We start from the raw sequence: 25,596 nt of genomic DNA, 5'->3' as shown, positions 1-25,596 counted from the left end.
GACGGTTGTGAGTTATACAGCTCTATACGGATCTTACAATACGTGCCACATCAGTCACAGCCTGCTGGCAGTCTCAGGTGTAACTCTTTTTTGGCGGTGTTTCCAGATGTTGGTGAATCTCCTAGTTTTATTTTTTCCACCCACGTGATATCAGCATAACATGTTTAATAATAATAATACCTAAGTAATTTCAGCAGGTAATTTCATAATAATATTTTAATCTCATCAAAAAGGCACCATAAAATCAAGTTTCAATGTACAACGAAATGACCGAAGTTCCCACAAAAGCTCAAGTTACAGAAGTGATTAGGTGAAACCTAAAAAGTGTTTTATGCTCGCTCCCATTTATTTAAATAGAATGGGACGAGCCTTAATAAGATTACAAACTTTCAAAGAAACTCCTGTGCTTGACTCCATTTCATATTCAGTAGGAAAAAGTATTCGGTGTACGACTTTCATCGTATTTCCGAGGCCTTTTCATGTTTCAGTGTATCTTTTATGTGATGTAATCCAATTTTATTTCATACATGAAAACGTAAGGAGAGGAGAATACGTTGTCAAGTGAACTTGAAGAGGTAAACTTGTGTACGAATATAGTGCGGTATTACTGATTTGAATTGGACCATGTGCTTGTTTTTAGCATAGCCTAGTGTCAACGATTCTAAATGGAGCTTAGGTATATCAGTCAGTAATCATAGGGTCTAGTACAGGTTTGTTAGATTGTCTGAAACTATAAAAGTTTACGTTTACTCGCATACAAAGTGGCGCCTCAAGCGGAAACTATCATGCAACTTTTGACAGATAATGTATGCAGATGACAGAAGAAAACGTAAACTTTTTTCGTTTTCATAAATAGCAAAACCCGTACTAGAGGCTCTGTACTACTCTGTAGTCAGGGGCTCTATCGCAAAATAAAAATTCAATACATTTTGAATCCGAAAATAATGAAAGAATAACAAATATATAATGACAGTGCAAAAAGTGGACTAGTGCTAAAAGCATTTTCTACCAGTCTACAGAAGGTAAATAAAAATCAGTTAAGTACATGCTGTGCAAAAAAAACAAATTATTCATGTACTTATCAACAACTATGACCGTGAGATATAAATAAAACACACAAAAAGTCCATGTCATATTTATACCCAGCACCAATATACAGGGTGCTCAAACTGTTATAGAACCACGAGGATCGCGCCAAACTTTGTAAAACTTACTATAACAACTTTCACGATACTCGACCATTCTAAATCCGCTTACGTGAACTTCGGGCCGCTTTGTGATATAATGCCTACTATCTAGGAGCGATGAGTCGGCCCGAGTTGAGCTACAGTTATTTGTATACAGGACGTGTGTGAGTTATACAGGGTGATTCAAAAGTGGTATAGTAAGGGTGAAAGGATGACCGCGCCCGTCATTCTGAATAACATAAATAACATTTTGACGACCGAATGGTGTAGTGGTTAGTGACTATGGCTGCTATGCCGAGGGTCCCGCGTTTGATTCCCGGTAGGAGCAGCAATGTCACTGGAACTTTTACATTGCTCTTGAGTGTATTATTCTAGTTATTCTATTCTATTTATTTCTACGTAGCTTGGAAATTCATAAAAAATAAAACTAAAACAAAATTTGTGATGACTGAAAATCAAAGTTAGGTATGGTGGGCATTGTATTCACGCTACGAGAATCGGACTGCACAGTTTGAACGGCACCGATAAATTATTACATTATGTTAATGAAACTGTACAGTTTTATTCATCTCAACCCATCACGTCCCCACTGCTAGGGCACGGGCACGGCATATTAGATACATAAAGTACTCTTTATTTATACACCAAGAAATACTTAATTAAAAATTTTACATAGACACTTAACTAGGGTACAAAAGGCGGTCTTATCGCTTATAGCGATCTCTTCGACTAAAAGATTATAAATGGGGTACAGTGTACTATTATAATACATACTATATTATAATTATATTACTTATACTTGTTCCACAGACCGCATCAGGACAGTGTCGGTGTAGCCCCACGGACGTGTCACTGATCCTGGAGACCATGCCCGACCTGAAGGGTCCACCGGGGCCGCAGGGGCAGACCGGCGCTGACGGCACCACGGGCGCGCCGGGGAAAACTGTTAGTACTATTTATTTATTTATTTATTCTTCATTGCACAATATACAAAAGTAATTATGTACAATTAGGTGGACTTAACGTAGAACGTAGCGTCCGTAGTCGAGCGGGCCTCAGTGATCGTAACTGATCGCTGAGGTTAAACAACAACTGACACGGTCAGCCATTGGATGGGTGACCAATTTCAAGTGGTGCTTTTCTGGACGCTTCCGTACTTCGGACGGCACGTTAAGCCGTGGGTCCCGGTTGCTGCTTCGGTAGCAGTCGTTAAGCCTAGTCAGAGGCCTTCGGGCGGCTTGAAAACATCTGACAGTCGGGTTGCCCACTTACCCGACAACTCTCTCAGCACAAGCTTGCTTGTGTTGGGGTCCACCAACCCGCACTTGGCCAGCGTGGTGGACTAGGCCTAAACCCTTCCTTCATTGGAAGGAGACCCGTGCCCCAGCAGTGGGGACGTAATGGGTCGTGATGGATAGGTGGACTTAATGCTAAAAGCATTTTCTACCAGTCAACCTACAATCTACATAGTACTATTAGACTTACATAGTTATTAAAACAGGTAGGTAGATATAAAAGAGGATGTATTTTCTATTAGAGATTATTCTTGTTAAATTAATGATTAGGAAATATGTATGTAGATTTATCAGCTGTCCGATACCAATATTACAAGCTCTGCCTAGCTTGGGAAGGCTGTGTGTGAGATGTATCCGCATATTAATATGATATAATATTTATGTTAATCAAGACAACCATTTCAGGGTCAAATAGGCGAGCCTGGACCGCAAGGACCAACCGGTGCTAAAGGGGACCGAGGCGAGCGCGGGGAGACGGGGTCACCGGGGCCGGAGGGGCTGATGGGACCAAAAGGGGAACCAGGGGCGGATGGACCACCCGGCCTTACTGGTCCACCCGGGCCACCTGGGCCTAGTACGGCTTTGATTGTGAGTGTTACTCATTTTATTTTAATTACGAATTAGAAGGTAGTTTTAATAGTGTCTATTCCAAATTAATTAATAAGTGATTAACCAAAGCAATACAGTAATAACCCTAGGTTAAGACCACTACCATTTTTTGTGGTTTTTGGCTAACCCTTTAAAAGGCATACCATTGAACCGGTTGATGTCATTAAGCTCAACATAATTATGATGGTCATAATATTGCCCAGAGCCTTATAAAGGGTTAAGCAATAACCTGAAACAATCAAAAACCTCCACGTTACACAACAAGATGCTCTACACGGATCATCCAATAGTCTAATAATCGTCTCTTTACGCAGGAATCAACTGGATTATTCGGGTCCAGTAATCCGGCGGAGGTCTCAGCGGGTCTGATTGGTCCGCCCGGGCCGGCGGGCGAGCGCGGCTATCCGGGCAGCAAGGGGGAACGCGGGTTGTATGGACCTAAAGGCGATAAAGGCGAACGGGTGAGAGAAATTCAAATTTCGAAATTATCGAATCTCACGCTCAATTGGTCAGACTTTACGGTAATTCGCACCGATGTTATAAGTCACTGTAATTCTTTAGGTATACAGAATTAAAGCAGGATAATTCGTAAAGTCGAATTAAAGTGGTCGTTGATAATATGATTAAGTTGAAGCTTGTTTATTTTAGATCTCCTTAATCAATGTTGTTGGAGGTGGAATTGAATGTGCTCTAAAGTTTATAGTGTTAGTACTAAAGGCTTACTTCACAAACAAAAACTACAAAGCCAAAGCGAATACGCTTAACTTAGATTACGTCACGGCAAAAAACACAAAGCCTTTTAACGAAAAACGGGACGCAATTTACTAAATCCTTTTCTTATTTCATAAACACGACCCATATTTAACCCGCTCCTCTGGACAAATCTTTGCAAAAAGTGAAAACAAAGCCGGGAACTCAAAATAAAATCTGTCAGGCACGGGGACCCTTCACGCACCAATTTAGTATGTGGATAATAAAGCTAGGAGGGGTTAACGCAATAAGCGAGCGGCTTGACCCTCGTAACACGCCGTTATGTGTTACCTTCAGCTCGTAAGCTTATAACTATGTTACTGCAGGGTTACACCGGGCTGCGTGGGCCTCACGGAGGCAAAGGCGACCGGGGGGCGGCGGGGCGCGATGGTTCACCCGGCTTGCCCGGCGCGCACGGACGACCGGCCGAGAAGGGCGAAAAAGGTAACCAACCAACCCACCATCAAATTTTATGTTACACTACAACCTTTATTTATGTGAAGGGAACCCGTACGTAACACTTTAACCCTCCATGCCAATAGTTTGGAAAATCTTTATTCGTCCGATATCGCGTACGCTCGGGCTGTTGCGAATTGCACCTGCTTTGTAAGTTTTATGAAACAAATACGTTTAGTTTTTTATTGTTTTAGGTGCGAGGGGACTCCCGGGCCCACCGGGGCCGCCGGCGCCCTTCGTGTCTGATAACTCTGTTTTAGGAGAAGTCACTAAACCTGGTAAGTCACATTTTTAAAACCTCGAAGCGCAACTCCGTAAAAGTTTAATAAAAGCGTCCGGAAAATAAAGTATTCTGAATCATAAATCTTGAATCTATTAGCATAGATCAAGCGGTTGACTTAAATGCTTTTTCCAGTGGAGAGCTGTTTACCCGAGGACAGTGTTAAGTGCCAACTGGGTCACGTGGGTCACGTGGCGCTAAATTGTGTCCCCACTGAACCCCACACGTTCTCTTTTTGCGAGTGTAACAAATGTCCTCGAATGGATTCCTTGTGTGGCTCGAGTGGTGTCACGTGAGCCAAATTTGTGGTAGGAGTCTTACTAATTGCTTTCTTGTCCATTTATTTTCCATAAAACGCAACTAATTTTGTAGGTGGACGGGACACGGCGCTCGCAAGACCGACAATGAAGGGGGAGCGAGGAGAGCGCGGGGAAAAGGTAATTACCTGCCAGTCGGCTCTGCCACGTAAATATTAAAATAAATTTCACCTGATTTTTCTTGACACAGGAAAATTATGCTGTCTCATCGTCTCTTGTATTTAACTGTTAGGGTAACGTAACGTACCTAGGGACATTTTCGACTACCCCAACTTTGAATGAACCTATCGCAGCGTACAACTAAGATATTAATGTGAAATTTTCTTTATTCGGTAGGATATATAATCTATTATCACTAGTATTTGTGCTAAAGCTTTAGTGTGGCCAGATTTTATTAAATTAAGATAAAAGTAAAAATGCTTGTTTTGACCCAAGGTACGTTACACGTTTGTACCTTGGGACACTGTTTCTTATAGCTTTGTACTATGGAAAATGCAAACTTCTAAATAACGCCTTATATCTCTGTTCTTATTGATTTACTGCATCTCTCTTCTGTCTAGTTTCACTCTGGCACTAATAAGAACAGAAATATAAGGCGTTATTTAGATGTTTGCATTTTCCATAGTACAAAACCATAGGAAACAGTGTCCCAAGGTACAAATTTAATCGTGTCCCAAGGTACAAAAAAGCAATATTTAACCAAAATTTAAATATATTTATTTTTAATTAATAGGAATCTTTCAGATAATTGTCATGTCATAAAATTTAATAACTGAAAAGTTATACGTGACATCCATGTCTTTATTTTGAACATGCCTCAATGAGATAAAACAACACAAAAAACTATACAAAAGCTACTTTTGACTTCAAAAAACTTCATATTGTCTTCACCACACACTCCATGCTGGTATGATCACGAGACTCACTAGTTTTGCCAAGCGAGTAAAATACTATGCCTAGGGTAGAATTTTAATGTGTTTATTTAGCCGGTTTTTAAAATACAGTCAATGTCCCGAGGTACAAGCGTCCCAAGGTACGTTACGTTACCCTACATGTTTTTATTTGTTTCGCGATGAAATTTTAAAACAATACTCTGGAAAGTAGGGTTGCCAAATACAATACAGGACCCAAGAGTAAATTAAAACTTCGTATACTTATTTAAAATTATAACGTTATAACTAAGTATCTGACATTTAAAATTAAAAATACTGAATAATATTTTTGTACGGTCATTAAAATCATATTTTCTACAAAACATGGCTAAGTGAAATCTTAGCTTACGTTTTCAGTTGGTATTTTCAACTTTGAAATCATTTTCTGAACATTAAAGACAATGTATTCCGTGCTATGTTCAAGTAACACAAAGACGGTATGTCTATTGCATTCTTATGCATATAATAATCAATTTACACTCTAGCTCGTATGCAAATTCGTATGAAGTAACACAGTCGTTAACATGCAAGTCCCACTTGCGCTTTTAGTATTTACTGACACGTTAGTTTGTTTAGTTACAAATCTAGGTTCGAGTTAGACTTTACACTGTTATTTTACATAATTATGTACCCTTGTTAGCGTTTCAGAAGGAAATTTAAGTCTTTCAACATATTCGTACAGTATTTATTTTATGTCAGGTTTAATTAAGTAATTGTTAGGTACATTTATTTAATGTTAACATAAAATATGTATTTAGTAACACATATATTGTTATGTATAATAATATATGTGTTACTTATACTAACTTAAATTTTATCTTCCTACCTGGAATCCGAATAAGTAAACATTAAATCGATTAAGACGTACCTCTCCAGTGTCTTTCTTCAAAGTATTTTTTTATTGTTTCTGTTGCAATTTAGCATTGCCCAACCCTGACAAACTCTAACCTTCTCTTACTCTCTCAGGGAGAAAAAGGCACCCGTGGTATCGAAGGCCCCCAAGGATTCCCCGGAGTGGACGGCAAGCCAGGCGAGCGCGGGGACATCGGGCCCACGGGTCTGACGGGGGCCAAGGGGGACACGGGGGGTGTCGGGGTAAAGGGGGACAGGGGCGAGCCCGGTCCGCCTGGGCCGGTGGCGCTGTCGCGGGCTGAGGCGGAGGTTATGACTAAGGTTTGTGGGTTTTTTTTTGTATAAAGTTTTAATGTTATTGATGATGTTATCAAGAGAAAGCTATTAAGTACCAGCAATTTAAAATAGTAAAGCAAGAAGAGTTTCTGAGTTTGTAAGTGGACTTAAAAAATCACAAACTCTACTTGCCCTTATTGTGCAAGACCTGACTCTAGACTAAAATTAATACCTAGTTAGTGTTCATTACTACAAATCTATGGCTTTCAAAGTTAACGTTTATCAAAATGTTAACTCATGGTTGCCATACTGTTTATAACAGTAAAATAAGAACATTATAAATTAATACTCTTACCAACCCAGACAGCAAAACAAACAATAGACTTAAACGCAGTAAACAGTTTACCTTCAAGTTTAATGTCTGAAGGGTCTAGGTCAAGTAGCTTACTCTAGCTTAACAAAAAACGAACGAACGAAAGCCATCATGCTATTGGTACGTTTATAACAACTAGATAGAGTCGTGGTCAGCGAAGCAACGCTTTGAATCTTAGTTTTCCGTAAGAAAGAGTGACCTCCTTACTGGCCACGGCCATTAGCGGTGTCAGTAAACAACATCAAATTCATCCATTTATCGACTTTTTCACTCCGTAATGTCCTTAGACAACCTATACCTACAAAGAGGTTCTTAAGAGCCTAGACGGTATTGTCTTATTGTTTACCGTGTCTGAGTAATTTGAATACAAATTATTTTGATAATAGGTATTTTTAAGAGTCCTTTAAGGTTATAAGTTTTGGGAATAATTAAATTAAAACTACTTTTAAATGTGAAGCTGATTAATGAAGTTCAAAAATACACATGACGTATTTGGTTTCTCTTCGGAGTGCTGTGCTAGGCACGACCCTATCTAGTTGTATTAAACGTATCGATTGTATGACAGCTTTCATTTGTTCGTTCGATTTCAGTTTGACCCTCCAGTACGATTAGCAGAAGTTTTACAGAAAACCGTAAAACCACACACTCAACTGTAGCCACGCTGGTAACCACCGTTTTTTTATCCCTCAAGCTTGGGATAACTAACGTTTCATCGCTACAATTTTTTAAAACCTTTGCTAACCTTACTTGATAATAATAATTATGCCTTAGTTGATAGGGAAGAAAGTTAGACCCCTCATTCAATCACAAATTTTACTTAACGGAATGTTAGAAGTTAAATCCTAATCCTAACTAATATTATAAATGCCAAAGTAACTGTGTCTGTCTGTCGGTCGGTCTGTTACTCTTTCACGCCAAAACTACTGAACGGATTTGAATGAAATTTGGTATACATATGGTATAGACCCTAGGAAAGAACATAGGCTACTTTTTATCCCGGAATTCCCACGGGAAAACTTTTTAAGGCGAAGCGAAGCTCGCGGGAACAGCTAGTTGTTATATAAGTCCTACCATGGATGTAATAAGAACTAGGTATACTTATAACTTCCATGGTCCTACCTTTATAATAGGTGGTGATTGTTTTTTTTTGCTCATTGACAAATTTATTATTATTATATTTTAAGTAACTTATTCTTCCTGCGAAAAGTCGCATGGAAAACATTGTTCTTAGCAATAATATGTAGGTACATTTACTTGAAACCAATTCATTTTAAAATAGATTTTGCATTGGTAAAGTCATGCATCCTAACTAATAACTGCGAAAGTAACTGTGTCTGTCTGTCTGTCTGTCTGTCTGTCTGTCTGTCTGTCTGTCTGTTACTCTTTCACGCCAAAACTACTGAACGGATTTGAATGAAATTTGGTATACATATGGTCTAGACCCTGAGAAAGAACATAGGCTACTTTTTATCCCGGAATTCCCACGGGAAAACTTTTTAAGGCGAAGCGAAGCGCGCGGGAACAGCTAGTTTTAAATATTTTAAGAATATATATAGGTAGGTATCTAACAAACTGAAACCAGAGTTATTGGAAGCATCAAGGACATCAAGGTCTGTATAAAATCGATATCGATAAGTATGTAAATGTATTCCGAAAAGTTAACGGGTATTTTAATACAATTAGGTACCTCACAAAGTGGCAGAAAATTATGAAAATTTCAGTAACTCAACTTTTAACGGGAGGGAAAGAAAAATACAACAACAATAAGTACTTTATTAATTATTTTTAATTAAATGTTTTGTTTACGAATTGTTATTAATTTAGCATATTATCTTCTAAAACGTGCTGTATGTCTAAAAGATCAAAAAGACACTTGAAAGATGAAATTAAATTTGTTTGCAAGTTCTGAGTGACGGCAAGTTAATTTACGATAATGATTTTGGCTGTTTCCATGTGTGATTGAAATTAATAATATTAACGTAAAATCCCTTTCCTATTATTATAAAATTTAGGTACTCATACGTAACCAATAGGTACGGTCAGCTGCATAAGTAGCTATACACTTTTGTACCTTGTCAATCTAAAACCGCCTATCCATTCATTGAAATATTGACGGTTCTTCAGTTTGACAAGGTTCAGAAGTGTATAACGACTTATGCAGCTAACCGTACGTGATGTACTTACTTCATTTATTTTCAAAAACAAAATACCTAACTACTTTTTAAAGGACAGAAAAAGGTCGTCCCTATAGATAGTATCTGTAATATTATTTTTGCAGTCGAAGAAAAATCTATTTTTCCACCAACATTTGACACTCCCAAAAGTGCTATCAGTTACTTAGAGACCTTTACAATATTTCATTAATACCATCATTATTATAGGGTGAAAAGGGCGAGCCTGGTCCGCGGGGAAAGCGGGGACATCCGGGACCACCCGGCCCGCGCGGCCCGCCCGGCCTGCCCGGGCCGCCCGGGAACCCGGGCAACAACGGGATTTCCGGGGACATCGGACTGCCGGGGTGGACGGTGAGTGGAACGGTTCCAAATATTGTTTTGTAAGCGAATTGTATTTGGCGTGTTCTTATAGATGCAGCTAAGACGGTTCACACACTTCACCGCCTCACCGCGCGGATTGCGGATTTCTCAGACTAAATTTCTGCGCGGTGAGGCGGTAGCAGTGTGCGCGGGTAAGCGGTTTTCCTATATTAACTGTCATTTTTACATACAATGATAATCCGCCTAAATTCCTTACATTTATTATACGTCTGTAAAACGGTTCATTTTAATGATGTATATTGTAAAACTTACACGTTTTTCGATCAATATTAGTAATGGTGCCGCTCTATTACGTTTTGTTACCCTAAATATAACAATGTTTTACAAGTCTGTATTCACGATAATGCCACCACGATACCCTAACTCAGGTTTTAGTCTAGTACCTACACACAATGCCTAGATTAATGGATTGAGAGATTCCAACGAACTATTATCACAAATCCATTCGTGGAATCGAATGTACGCGGTACTATTATTTGGATAAAAGCTGTTATATGAATGTAATTTTTTAACGTCGTATTTATATTTTTTTTATATATGGGTATTGTATGTATATCATACTCAAACTTCTAATAATAATAAAGTAGGTAATTTAGTCGTAATAATATGTGTTTGTTTTATCTTTTTTGCGAATACTTTTACACATATCAAAATATTTAATTTAATTTAAATGTTACTTACAAAACATTTGTTACCAAAACAAATCTCGAATTGCTCGCTACATCTTACTCCGTTACGCAACTGCGCAAAATTTCTCCAACAAACACATTCGTCTTTCCGTGTGTGCCGCATTGTACAGGATGTTACAAAAACGATATTTTAATACGAACTAGATGATAAGTCAGTGCAAAAGAAACCAAGATCTTACTTTTAATACGTTCTGTTAGGTTAGAAGATTTGCGACTTTATTCATTGGCACAATGGTTGTCACAGTAAAGAAAATGCGGTTAGTTTTTTGTTTAGTTTTTGTAAGTAACATACCACATTGTTCGTATATTTAATGTAAGTAAAAAGTGTATAGTAAGCCGAAAGGTAATAAAGGGGAAAACATCCTGTGGACAACTTTTGTTGTCGGCAGTTGAAAACCGCAAAAAAACTTTGTTGTCTAAGAGATTTATACGTACTATGCAGAAGTATAAAAACATAATGAGTCGTACAGCAAACTTTAATTCGAATAACCTCCTTAGTCGCTCCCTTTTAGCTCTTACATCTTTTTTGCAACAGCCTGTATATACTGGTAAATTAATTAAATGTCAAATTGGAACTGGATACATAATGTTTGTTGGAAGCTGAGTAGGGTGGAATAATGACATGGTGAACTTGTGACGGCTTTCCCAGAACTGACATGTAAGGAGCAGTTTGCTTACACGTCTGAGAATCTGTGGACGGCACGTTTTGCCCTTGTTTCCCCCTGTATATAACAATATCATTTATTGTGAGAGTCTAAGAGCGTAAGTTGGTACCATAATTGGTGAAATTTAATGTTCTTATAAAAAAAAAACTGTTTTGAAATGGAATTATTAATGTGTTCTTTGTTGAAAAATGATGTAAAAAATAAACAACACTTTGCAATCAATGAAAATAATAATATAATAATATTTAGTATTGTAAAATTTGAATGATAACTGTTTTGTTTCACAATAATGTACTAAAGTTATAATGAAAACGCTAAATGCTATGATTAACTCAATTAATTTCGCTGTCAAAAGAGTAAATTAAAAGTTGGTTTGGCAACATTTTTTCACAGTGCAAAAGTGCTTATTGGATTATGAAATCATTTAATGTTCAGACACAAATTAGAATAGTAATGTGTATTCAAATAAATTTCGAATAAATTAATTTTTTATCGTTTCTAAGGCTGCGTTCCCAGTATGAAAACTATTATAAGCCAAATGTTCACAGTTCGCTATCGCTAGATTTGCGCTCTCTTGAGCAGTTTTTCTACTGGAACCGCAGCCATAACATAAGTACATAAATACACTCACGGGCAATAAAATAGTTCCACTCACAAAATGGCGACACCAAACGACCCCAATTTTTTCAAACATTCAGTTTAAAATTGGAACAAAATATTACCGTTTTTAGTTGGTAATATCCTGATGCTCTGTTAAATGTACTTCAATGTTGTAGAAGGCGTCATTAAGCTAGCCTTTTCCGTTTAGAAGTAAATTGGTGTTTTTTTTAGTGGAACCTTTTCATTGCCCGTGATTGTACTTTACCAAGATCAAAGACCAAGTATTGTAGGTGAGTTCAAGGCATTAGGCAGATTTTTATCTTGAATAATAAAATGACTAATGACTATTCGTTTTAATAAGAAAACTTTTGTTCTAGGGGCCACCTGGAGTGGCCGGGCCGCCGGGGCCTCAAGGTCAGAAAGGAGAAAAGGGTGACCCCGGCATTGGATCACTCAACTTGGACAAGGTAATCAAACATACACACACCAGTGTGCCCCGCCCTAATGATTATTTGTTGATGTTTGATTGATCTTTCTCTACATGCCAATTTAACTTCACTAATGGCCTATTACGACGATTACACAGTACGTTTTATGCATACAAGTTTCGTCAGAAAAATATATTTTAAGTTACACAGAATTTTATTTTATTTTGTTGAAGTTCTTGGTACCTAATTATTGTTAAAGTTACATATTTTTGCGTCTTACACCTTTTGCAATGTAACCTAGATATCTAGATAACCGAGAATACGTGTGTGCATTCTATTTCAACCTTTATGAATACGTTTATACCTATGTAGGTATGTGCCATAAATAGATCTAGTACAATCATTAGCGTTTCCAATTATTTCTCCGACTCTATTACATATTCTCAGTATTACAGTGGTATAAAACTGCTGGAAAAATATATAATTTTCCTTATATTTGCTGCTAGAATGGCCAGCTGAAATCTGACTTTTAAATTTTATTCTCAACAGTATTAATTGGAGGGTTCTTTGAAAGCCCCAACATTTGTTGTCGCCGTTTGCGGTCGCTCGCGGCGAGGGAAGTAAATATCTCATCTCAACAGTAATTTATTTTGTAAACACCTTGTGGTATTCGCCGAAAAGTTGCCATTTACTTTTTGAAGAATTTGAAACAGACGATTTGAATTGCTTTATACCATTGTCATTGTGTTGGACCGTAGGTATTTATAACATGCGTAAGGCGTAGTCAGGACTGCACAAACGTTCTTATCAGTAGGAAACAAGATGATGATAACATTATTTTTCTTATGACCAATATAATGATTTTCAGCGGATGGCATATCCCGTTTTGCTATAAAGCCATACAGTCTTACTAATACCTCGGAACATCATCAATATTATAATTTTTTCTTGCTAGCGAGCGTCATCGTATAAATAAAATAGGAGCCTAGTCTTTTATTGTATCTAATACATAATACTGACGAAAAACTAACAAACAAGAGCTGCCTCAACGTGAAACTTAATTTTTCGTCATAATAGAGTGACCCTCCACCAGCCCCCAGTACGACACCTTCGTTACAAACAAACCTTTTTCTCCAGATAAAAGGTGAAAAAGGCGAACGTGGGTTCGACGGAGCTCCAGGGCCGGCCGGCAAGGATGGGCCGCGTGGGCCGGCTGGGCCACCAGGCGCCCCCGCCGCTAATGTCCAATACATCTCTGTCCCCGGCCCCCCGGGGCCGCCGGGCCCACCTGGCCCACCGGGGAACAGAGATGCTACATTGACAGATAGCCCGGACATTAGCAAAATGCCAGGTGAGATTTCGCTCTTTAGTTATTTTCGTCTTTGTTAGGTAGGGAGCAAGTTTCTGATAAATAAATAAATACAATTACTTTTTTACCGGTTCGGAAAAAATGTGTGTGTGTGCAACATGAGTTCACGTTATTCTATGGTGTCCAATAATGAAATAATTATTGAGGTCCACAACAACTTTATTGTGAGTTTCTAAAGATGATATTATTGAAGTTATAATTCCTAAGGAGCGTTATCCGATATCGATAGTTTTCCCTTTAATCTGCCAAAACACATATTTATGCTAATTAACATTTCCATTCAATAAAGTATAATATTTTATAAAATTATAATTGAAAGTTAATGAAAACCCAAGTTTACTTACCTGTTGATTTAATAATGTATACCTACAAATTATCAGTTTAATATTTTGGCAAATTATCTGAATGCTCTGTGAAAAAATTCTGTATGATTTAAACAAAAAAAAAAAACTGTTTGAAGATTTGTAGGTATACCTATTCAATTTCAATTTACTTATTTGTTCAGCATTTCAATCACTTATATGTACCTAGTGAAATGAAACTAACTTATCTGACATGCTTGTTATTACCAAAAGTTTTGTTGACAACACAAAACAGTTCGTTCTTATTACTTTTAACTTCCACATTAAAATTTTATGAAATTTATCTGACAGGCAAACCAACTCAGCGCGACGCCTTACAAATTCTAAGAAGTTTAAACAACTTTGGCCAATACCGGGAAGAACAATTCGGTAAGCTGAGAATAAATTTCCTCAAATACCTATCTATCTATCTACCAATTATAAAATCTCGCTTGTCATTACCATTCTGCTGTAAGAAATTTAATTTCCCTAAGTGGTCGTACGGTAATTAGTTTTAAATGTTTGTTAACGTTAATTTCCGGGAATTTTCGTTTGCGAATTCCTAATATTTTGTGTTTGTTTAAATTTGGGATCGGTTATGCTGTATTTTAGGAATTTTAGCTATAGAATCTTACCTAAGAAATGGCTCAAGGACACATTTTGAAACATACTATATACATTAATTTTATTTGCGCTGGGAGCACAGAATTTGCTACGCATTTTCACAAAATTTTATCATCAATAATATTGTGGTATTTTTTTATCAGTACTCCCCATGCAATTCGATAAGAATAGGCTTCTATGCACGTTTCATGGCTTCTAAACATAATTTTAGGTTTGTGAAAATTTATGATTCAAGTACATTTGCGCGCAATGAAATAGCTCCACCTGCCATTGCCGTTCCATTTGTCACTCCTCACTTGAACTATTCCCTTACTCGTTAGTAATAATGTATGTGCTGTTGATGTGTAGGTAATATCAATAAATAAATCAATAGGAATTATTTATTGATATTACGCGTATATCAATAAATAATTCCTATTGTATAGGAATTATTTATTGATATTACGCGTATATCAATAAATAATTCCTATTGTTCCTAATATTCCAATAAATCTATGTTATCACTAGGTTTCCGAGACCCCACGGACCCTCTCAACGATAATTCCGACTTCGACGAAGACGAGGACGGCCGCATGATAGTGGGAACTATCGTTTTCAAAACTACCAACTCGTTACTGCGGGTAAGTTGCCAACTTATATTTTTTCTGTACAAGTAGCCGACGGAAAGTTTCCTTTAATAACAAAGTGTTACGGAAGTTTTGCAAACTCGGGCTGGCTGTGATTTTTTTTGTCTGCCTAGGCTTGTATTCGTTGGATAATTTAGCGTTTTTTTTCTTGGTTATGGCCAGCTTTTAGTAGTTTGTAGCCTTAACAGAAAGTGAGGTTGGTTATAAGTTCCATAATGTCCGTTTGTGTACTGAGTACTTCTACTAGTGTGTATATAGCTTGTATATGACAACATAGTTGTGTGACATGCTTGTGTTCATCTCTATTCTTTTGTATTCTGAGGGGGGTGAAGAATTGAAGATATCCCCATAATTTCAGCTTAGACAGCCTAGCTATAAAGAAACATTATCGAAGAATTATGAGGGCGAATTAATTATACATATATTATTATTATTATATTATACCCTAACATTATATTATCATGTTTTCCCAACAGCTCGGCACCGGCAGTCCACTGGGCACACTGGCCTACATCATACAGGAGCAATCCTTGCTGATACGTGTCAACAACGGATGGCAGTATGTGGGGGTAAGTTTAGAAGACAAATACCGGCTAAACACCATCTTTTCTTCGCAGATAAACTCTCAAAATGCACGACCCACAAATTTAATGAAGGCAGAGATCCTCGGAGGGGTAGGCAGAGGTGACTCGCTAGCCACTTTTCATTGTGCATTATTAGTTTAACATGTAAGTTATATAACAAATAACAGTAAAACTCACAAACCTAGCGGAAAAGGGCGCAGTAAAACAAACGGCATATGAAACAGTGTATTCAAGAGCGATAACACTTCACACCGTTGCATGAAGTGCCTATTAAGAGGCACAATTGTGTTGCCACACATTAACTGTTGTTCTCTTGACCTGTGTGTTTATGTTCGTAACAGTATTGTTGAGGTATGTGTTTATGGTGTTATTTGTTAATGGGATAGACAGTTTTTAACCTCTGACAAAACGACGGGTGTTATAAGTTTAAGGTTTCTGTGTGTTTTAGCGTAGCTTCCAAATGGTTCAACCGATTTTCGATGAAATAGTATATTTTTTATGGGTCAGAGCCTACAAGATAGAGGTCTTCGCCATATTTTATCGGAATCAGCTTAGCCGTTCAAAAGTTATGCGACTGTTGAATGTCGGGGGTTCTTAAAACGTTGATTTTTTTTTTTATTACTGATGACATCATGAGACAGATTTATGGTGAGAACGGTTTACATTTATGAGTAGAATCACACCTTCGACATTTATTATTATATTATCTATTCGCTACGAATTCCACATTCAAATTTTCAATACAAATACGACTAACGAAAGCCCGTTTACCTGAACTAAATACATTTCAAATTTTCATTCCAAACGAACTTTGTTGATTTGACCCAACAATTAGATACAAAAGCTATGTTGTTATGCGTCTACTGTGTTATTACAATAATTTGTATGACAAGGGGCAGCCAATCATACACAGCCTACCCTAACTAACTTGTTTAATTGAATTTGTTCAAAGGTGTGCACTCTCATTTAGAATATTTGCTTGTTAAAATTTGGCTTGCCTTTGTTATTGGCAATTAAAACGATGGTTTAAATGTAATTTAATTAAGTACCTAAACGGAGTTTTTGTTTCCTTACTTTGCAAAAACCATCAAACTTTAGAAAATATGTAGCCTTAACGTCAGTCAACATGCAAAAGCAATTCAAATGTATGCCATCGACTTTAACTCCAGGTAGGATTGCCGCACATTGACAATAGACTTTCTGTATTTCTCATAACTACTATAACAATATGCCTAAGGATTTGCACACAAAACTGCATCGCAAAAAACTGCGGCAGTATTCAAGCCCTGAAAAACTGTCAAAACCGTGGCAGTTTTTTGCGATGCAACGTCGCATCGCAGTTTTGTATACAAGCCCTAATAACGTCTTCAATCGTCTATATAAGGAACTCATTATCCTAACCGCTCACACACCAACAGATATGGTCTCTCCAAGATTCAAGTCCTGTGATTCAAGTCTGGCCAAGATTCTTAAAACTAGGTAAACTGTATGCCTAATAACGTGATCAAGACGTCATCTATACAAAAGTCGAAAGAGGGAAGTCATCAACCTAATCGCTTTTAGTGATAAGACCGCCTTTTTGTACCTATGTGTTTGTATGCTGTATGTAAGCTTTATAAAATCTGTTCTTGTGTACAAATAAATAATATTCTTTTTATCTATCTATCTAACCTCCCACCCACCAACAGATGGGCTCTCTTCTGGCCAATCAGAACGCACCGGTCTCCGCGGCGACGGGCGCACCTGCGCAGGCGCCGCTCGAGACGTCCAGCCTCGTGCACCACAAGAACCCCGGGGGCGAAGGACCTGTGGTGAGTTACGAATATTGACAGTGACATAAAATATAAGGGGACGTCTATATGCTAGGCTGGCAAGATCAACCTCGCCACGGTCTATGTATTTTTCTGTATTTGACGACGAGAATGGTGTGGTGGTTAGTGACTGTACCGGGTTCGATCCCCGGCTGGGGTAGATATTAAATTTGTTTATGCTATGGGATAGTAAGCGTTTCACATTTTAGGTAAGTACTTCATTTCAAAGAACTGATCATAAAGATGCACTAGAATTTAAAACGCTCTTATTTTATGTTTTTTTCAATGATTTTTGTACTTTCAAAATTCCATCATTGTATGTTTGTGTGGAAGTAACGTTTTACGGTAGGTAATATTCATTACAGCACATTATTCTGATTACAATACAAACCGAGTTAAGGCTGGCAACCAATGCCATTTGTGTAATCAAATTACAACAATGCTTTTCTATTATTGCTAGAACACATTACGACCCTAAATCTTTCTTTAGGCATTATAGTGTAGGTATATACATACATAACATACATGATCTTATCAGTTACTCAACCACGACTCGAACTTACTTGGGTAGGTACGATCATCTATTATGCCGTCTCACAATAAAATAGTTTTGAACTTTATAATAATATTATATTATGTATGGCTTCACTCAAAACATAAAGCATAATGAAGGCAGTTGTTGGCCATTTCACATAAATTTTCGATAACTACAATAATGTATGGATTTACTGATATTTTTAACTGTATCAGTTGACCTACTGCCTACTAATAATAGAATACGAAAATTTTGGATTCGGCGAATTCCTAAAGGCCATGCTAATCTAGACGTGGGATTATTAAATATTATCTATTATTATTATTCCTAACTTCGACTACACTAATATTTGGTTATTGTTGAATAATACCGTCTGATACCTGCGTAATTTTAGTTTAGCTAGTTTTGTGGTCGTGTTATCGTAACCCCAATTTTGTAGTGCCTGTCTAACCATTTGATCTCATGTCGGGCATGAATTAAATATGTGGTTTAATGAACCACTGTGTTTTTTTTTCTTTTTCGTGGTTCATTTTTATTAGTTAAGTAATTATTTATGAGTAATTCAATCAAATAATCATCAGTAGGGTATAAAAATAACTTACTGGCTGTATATTTTTCATCGAAGAAGAATTTATGATTCGATATTTCACTTCAAAATAATTGATATTGATACGTAGAGTTAGCTAGCTTTTAGGGTAATTAGTTGCTCTCTCATTTTCTATCCCAAATTATCTAACGACTAATAGGTCAACGTCAAGGCAAAGCCACCTCAATGTCGATCCCTACCTAATTGAATGGTGGAAATAAAACTCAGTATTTTCTGACAACTACGATAGACAAGCTAGAACTTAGGCTTCTTTACCAACGATATCGTGTTTTGCCATGAATACAGCGCTATGATTGGTGGAACCCGCATAACACAAGTTTATCGACGCCGATAACGAACCCATGTAGCGGCCGCAGAATAGACTCAGCCCCTGTGGCGATGGCAATATCTTATCCTTAGCGTGTCGCTGGCAAACACAAAAGCAGTCTAGGGTCTAGTCTTCTTTCAGTAAAATGCCTTATCTACAGTATTTGACTTATCTTTCATGTTAGATAGCTGTGAGTATTCTGTACTCACCACTCAACTCTTCACCAGTTCCGCCTGACCAATGAGCCCCGCACGGGATATCCATCTCTCTCTGACTATATAAACTAGGCAGACCCCGTTATATATTTGTCGAATGGCTGGTATATCTACACAAATAGAAAGATAGATACACAAGGCAAACACAAATGCTCATTGTATAATAACCTCTCTTTCCCCATCAGCTCCTCCTATCTCTCTCTCTCTCTGTCGGCATACTAACCTCTCTTTCCCTCACCAGCTTCGCCTGGCCGCCCTGAACGAGCCTCGCACGGGGGACATGCACGGCGTGAGCAGCGCCAACTACGAGTGTCACCGGCAGGCGCAGCGGGCCGGCCTGGGGGGCACTTTCAGAGCTTTTATCTCTTCTAGGTTAGTAGTTATACTAGGAACTGCATGTGTGGTCTTATGGTAGGAGCTCTGCTTAACAACCCATAGGTCCCGGGTTCGATTCCCTGATGGGACCGTCAATTTGTGTTTCTAAATTGTGGTTCCAAAATTGGTTAGAAAATATAAGTCATACCTACATATTATGATGTCCGAAACAGTGAAACGATCCATGCTGTCGATTGGGCATGTAAAGCAGTCGGTTCAGCGAAAAGCTCTCTCCAGTCGTGTCGTTCCGTCTCAATGGATTATGAGAGTGATAGAACAGAGAGTGCACCTGTGTACTGCGCACATACTTGGGCTTATAATCTGGACCAATGCCGATGGCTGATCTTCGGTTCATAACTCAGCGTTTTTGAATACCAACATACCCTAACCACCACTTCATTCCAGGGTACAAACCATGGCCTCAATAGTGAGCTGGGTGGACCGCGGCATCCCAGTTGTCAACACCCGGGGCGACGTACTGTTTAACTCTTGGGCGGAAATGTTCGACGGCTCGGAGGCTCTGTTTGCCCACGCGCCGAGGATATACAGCTTCAGCGGGAAGAATGTGCTCGTTGATCCTAGCTGGTGAGTGCTTTGTTTTTTTTACTAATGATAGTCACAAGGAGATCGGATTTGTCGGTAATAAACTATGCCGATGTCGAGTGGAAGAACGTGCTGGTTGATCCTAGTTGGTGAGTGTTTTTTTCTGTTCAAGTTATTTTTTTACTATTGAGAGTAACAATGAGGTCGGATTTTTTGGTGGTATACTATGCGTGTGGCGAATAAAGGACAGTTAAGATGGAAGGTTATAAAATTATTATATTAACTGATCGATTATACACTTTAGTACTTATATCATTAAATATCCTGCTTTATGACAAATTCTAGACATCAGGTTGTATAGTTTACCAAATGTATTATAAATGCAAATTGGTATGTTTACCACTAAAATAATAATAATATTATGTTACAACAAAGTTTGTAGCATGTAGCTGCAACAAAAGTAAGGAGTGCGTTAGAAACTGAACAAATAAGAGCAGTTTTCTTTTGATTCGCAAGAGAGTTAAAACACAACCCAGAGAAATATAACAAATAAAATATGAAAATCAACAAAAACAAAACACAAACATTTGTAAAAGCGAGCTGTTCATAACAATTATTCACTAAGTAACACAAAAGACGGCGAAACAAAATTTCTTCAACAATAAACCGACTGTGAAGCTAAACAAGCCAGTCGAAAGGTTATTTAATTTGTCGCTGCAAACAGCTAACTTTAGTAAGAACAACATAATTAATCTTAACAGCACAAGAAGTGGCAAGATAACACGATACCCTACCGGAAAGTTACACTTATTTTTCAGTTAATGTTGTAGAAATAAAATACTGAAGGATAGTAAAACTGACTTTTAAGCGTGGACACTCTGATAAGTTAGGTGATTCATTTATAATGCATCTTAGGCTCAGGGTCGAATATATATTTTATACGATTTTTTTCTTCACATAAAATTACAAATGAGCTCTACTATCCAGAAAAAATTAACATATTGTATAGCTACATACTGAACATATTAAAAAAAATATTTATCATTGCTCGGCCTTGTAAACATGTAACTTCACTATCATTTGTTTTTGGATGAAAATATACAAAAGCCTGTAAATACCTATGGCTTTATTTTTTGCACAAACAAACACGTAAAGTATAAGGTTAACCTCTTTATAAAACCGATAAAATTACACTTAAAACATTTCTCTTCACTCAAGGTTGCTTTGAAAGCGTTCTTTCCCGTAAAATATGGTTTGTTAAAACATTGTTGGCCTCCTTACAATGTCGAAGTGCACTTACCGTGTTTTATATTCAAGTAATAGTGAATAGAGTGAGTGACTCCATTTTCTTGAGGGCAAACTAACAGTGCTATCGAATTATTCAATGTATTATAGAGAGAGGTAACTTTAATATGCAATATGGCAGTCGACATTTCAAAATTACTTTATTAATTAAAAAAGATCAAATAAAATCAAGGTGGACGTACAAATTATAATTATCTTAAAAAATAATTTTTAATTCTTCTTAAATTTGGAAAATATATTTATAAGCAGGTAAGTACCTACAAATTTTAAAACTAAAATACCTACCTATTTAATTGAAGTCACCCGAACGTAGCAAATAAACACATAAACTTACCGAGGATCTTAATCCCAGCATAACTAAAGTAAATCTGTAAGATATTTCACTAACATTATCACTACAGATGCACGGATTAACTTGTACGAACAAACAGATTTGCATCGTCACAGTATGTGTGTAGAATACGTGGAATTGTGTATACATATCTACAGGGTGTCCGGGAAAATATAGAGCAAAAGGGGCTGAATCAGTGACCCCTTCTGAACTAGGTATCATTGTTCGTTTTGACTTTAGGAAATACGTAAATAAAAATGTACACCCCATAGGTTTGTTCAGTATACACTTATATTAGGTATGGGACAGCTCTACTGTGCTCAGTGTGACAGGGTGTTCAAGACGAAGTTCGGACTTGCCAGCCTTATAAGAGCACATAACAGAGTGTAGCAAGAGTCACTGTTGTCGGATACGACGAAGAGGACATCATCATCATCATCATATTAGGTACCATGATAAATCATAAACCAAGAATGTTTGAAATAATAAATCGGTCTTTTTTTAGTCTAACCAAGGTACAAATTTTACGGTGTATATTAATATACTATAGATATAGCTTATGATCTAGTACCGTACTAAAAGTTGTGACCAAAAAAGTTTTTCAGAACAGTTTAATATAAACGAGTCACTTAGACAGATCCCTCTTTCCTTAGCTCCAAACATTTAGGGACACCCTGTATACGTGTGAGTGTGTACGTGGAAAGGACTTAGGCGGCTTTCCGATCTAAATGCTGTGATCAGCCAACATTATCTCCGTAATAGGATTGTGCGAGCCAACGTCTGCACGCTGTTAGGAACAGCTTTGATAAACTTTGAATGTAAATGGTAATGTAATTGATAGAGTGTGTAATATGTAATGTAAGGAGGTAATTATTTTAGTATTGAATCTTCATTATACTGTGCTCTTGTAAATATTTACGCTTTACTTGCATTCAGGCAGAATAACACCATATTTTAAAACTCCACAAATTTTAAGATTTTTTCTAAACGAGCATCCACTTATTGTTATCGTACGGAAACGGAACGAGAAACGGCGTCGGCAATGCCGATGAAGTGGATGCACTTGTGTGAATTCCTATACAAAGAATACTGAATTCGATGCGTCTGTTGCGTACGATACCAATAAATGGGCGCTTGTCTTAATGGAACAACCTATATTATAACCGCCGTAAAAACAACAAAATTTGATTATTTCCCTAAAACACCGTCCATTGCTTGCTAGGACGACGAAGGCGGTGTGGCACGGCGCGTCCCCGAGTGGCGAGCCAGCGATGGACGCGTACTGCGACGCGTGGCACACCAGCAACCCTGACAAGTACGGGTTGGCCTCGTCGCTGCGGTCCAACAAATTGTTGGATCAAGAGACGTGAGTATTGCATTGTTTTTTAACAGCGGACAAAAATGAGGGGTGTTTTAGTTTAACGTGTCTGCATATCTAGGTATGTGTGTGTGGTAGCGTAGCGGCTGAGCCGATTTAGGTTTTGTTTTTTTGGCGTTATTTGTAATTTATCCCGAATGTTCTTAGCGATATTATTATTTTATGAAAATCGGCTTAGCCATACGTGGTTGGGGTATTTCTGTTTATTATTTATTTAGTAATTAAAACCTAGCATTACAATAATATCATTTATTTTCAATGCATATATTTAATTTTCTCTTTTAATATACTTACAAATATTTTTATATGTTAAGAAATGGAGTAAACCAAATCTGTTCTAGGAAGTTCTTAAGATTTTGGTAATTTACTTACTACTAATTCATTTCAAACATTCAGGAAAAAAATATTGCAATCTTACGAAAAACTGAAATGCAAATTGCTACGGCGTAGCAAACTAAATCATTGGCTAGCTACGCCGTAGCAGTTTCGATACATTCTTGTTTTGTATCCAGATATTTAAAAATATATTATGTTTAGCATCCAGATATTATAATATTATGTTTTGTATCCAGATATTCGTGCAACAGCCGCCTCATAGTGCTGTGCGTGGAGACCACTCCCCTCGACACCGCAAGGAGAAAAAAACGATCCAAGTGAGTATTTATTTATTTATTAAAACACAAAACGGATTACAATTAATACGTCACAATAATATTACGTACCATAAAGTTTTGTTCTAAATTGAAATCCAAAGTAGGTGTTTACAGCATACTTGATTTGGACAAATCGTGCTTATGCTTAACCTATAGTATAACTAAGTAAGTAACTAAAAGACTAAAGGTAGGTCTACGCTAGACGAACCGAGCACGAGTGGAGCACGAGCCGAACACAATTCGTATAGTGTGAACCGACCTACAAGCCTCGAACGAGCGCGCTGCGAACATTTTGTTCGTGCTCGGCTGCGTTCCGCCTGTTGTCGGTTTTTTGACGAACATAAAGGGTTTTGCTTCGCGGGAGGACAGTGATTGGTGTAGGTTCGTTGTACGTCCACACTTGACACCGTGAACGACGACACCTGAATGGCTCCGCTCGTGCTGGGTTCGTCTAGCGTAGACCCACCTTTACACTAACTAACGTAGTTAAATGAAACCAGAAATAAAAAAGAAAATAATAACAACAACAGTATGTCAATATTATGTATTTTGTTATATGTATAGTGAATATGATCGCCAAAATATATATTTATCAACTTCAATAAGTACTATAAAACTCACTACAGCTAGGTCCTTTACGATACCTATAACTATAGTGAGTTATATAATCTATTTATTGGCATTTTTTCCGAGCCAAGCAAACAACATTTTACCATTTCGATACACGGCTACTTAATACCGTAGAAATTCATAAATTACTGTTATCAAAAAACATGTTTCAAAAAAATTACTTAGGTACAGCAAGCTTGCGTCAACCGAACATTATAATTTCTAGCATTCAAATACTTAAGAACACACACGCACGTGTGATGTACCAACTCTTCGCCACAATGCCTAGAGTTCTACAATTTTCTAGCAAAAACTATCTAGCACCAGCTAGTAGGAGGCTTATTGTGCCTCGATTGACATTTCAAACAAAGCCTGATGCCGTGAGTTGGTTCATGTAGAGTTGTTTTTTTTTATTTCACTGAAAAAAAATAGACAGACTTGGTGGAGCTGGGAGTGACACAAAAAAGCACAAATGAGAGCACTTTAATATCCCTATAAAAATTGCCATGCGCTTAAATTATATTGGTAGGTAGGTTAATTGGATATACAAGACAATTTAATTCTGGGATTAGAATTCATCTATTTTTTTACTATTTTGTTAAATGTACTCGTAAAATACTGTACAAGTACTGTACAAGGCGAGTTTTATGCTGAGAATCTATTTTTTTGATAATTCCAGATTTTCACACTGTTAATAATTTTCTTTTATTTTGAAAGATAAAAGGAGTATTTTCTTTACAGGTACCATACAACGGAAAAAGTGCGATTTCTTGAAGATTTAAAAGACGATCAAAATGACACTAGAGGTAAATTATAGGTTGTATAAAAAGACTGTAAATAAAAAGTATTGAAAATTACTGTTGGTTTATAAAATTGAAAGCTATCCTGTGGAACATTTTGACAATATTAATATTTTGTTCACCATAAGTCAGATTTCATCAAGATCATTTTTCTTCCACGACCGAATGGCTGCAGTTGAATTAAGTTATAAAAATTAATTGAAAATTTTATAACTGTCCGATTATGATATACTTAAAGTTTAAAAATATCTTTCATATCCTTGACATATCTTTTGCTTATAACGTTATGGTTTTACGTATAATATAAAATTACTTCATG

General features: G+C 37.2%; 1 protein-coding gene across 1 annotated transcript in view; it reads left to right on the top strand.

Annotated features, from left to right (window-relative positions):
* Positions 1-25,334, top strand: part of LOC105393276 (collagen alpha-1(I) chain) — a 49,654-nt gene extending 24,320 nt beyond the window's left edge. The window contains exons 5-23 of the mRNA XM_038117306.2: positions 1,998-2,132; positions 2,888-3,070; positions 3,406-3,552; positions 4,168-4,285; positions 4,492-4,575; positions 4,950-5,014; positions 6,793-6,999; positions 9,709-9,852; positions 12,214-12,303; positions 13,402-13,615; positions 14,287-14,364; positions 15,106-15,218; positions 15,701-15,793; positions 17,497-17,619; positions 19,525-19,655; positions 20,064-20,243; positions 23,060-23,203; positions 23,788-23,868; positions 25,219-25,334. Of these exons, the coding sequence (XP_037973234.2) occupies positions 1,998-2,132; positions 2,888-3,070; positions 3,406-3,552; positions 4,168-4,285; positions 4,492-4,575; positions 4,950-5,014; positions 6,793-6,999; positions 9,709-9,852; positions 12,214-12,303; positions 13,402-13,615; positions 14,287-14,364; positions 15,106-15,218; positions 15,701-15,793; positions 17,497-17,619; positions 19,525-19,655; positions 20,064-20,243; positions 23,060-23,203; positions 23,788-23,868; positions 25,219-25,294 (2,406 nt within the window). The 3' untranslated portion in view covers positions 25,295-25,334. The remainder of the gene's footprint in view (positions 1-1,997; positions 2,133-2,887; positions 3,071-3,405; positions 3,553-4,167; positions 4,286-4,491; positions 4,576-4,949; positions 5,015-6,792; positions 7,000-9,708; positions 9,853-12,213; positions 12,304-13,401; positions 13,616-14,286; positions 14,365-15,105; positions 15,219-15,700; positions 15,794-17,496; positions 17,620-19,524; positions 19,656-20,063; positions 20,244-23,059; positions 23,204-23,787; positions 23,869-25,218) is intronic.
* The last annotated feature ends 262 nt before the right edge of the window (positions 25,335-25,596 follow it).

The sequence above is a fragment of the Plutella xylostella genome, chromosome 29, assembly GCF_932276165.1.
Source record: "Plutella xylostella chromosome 29, ilPluXylo3.1, whole genome shotgun sequence".
Classification (NCBI taxonomy): Eukaryota; Metazoa; Arthropoda; class Insecta; order Lepidoptera; family Plutellidae; genus Plutella; species Plutella xylostella.
The sequence above is the reverse complement of the archived record's forward strand: the minus strand, read 5'-3'. Positions and strand labels throughout refer to the sequence as shown.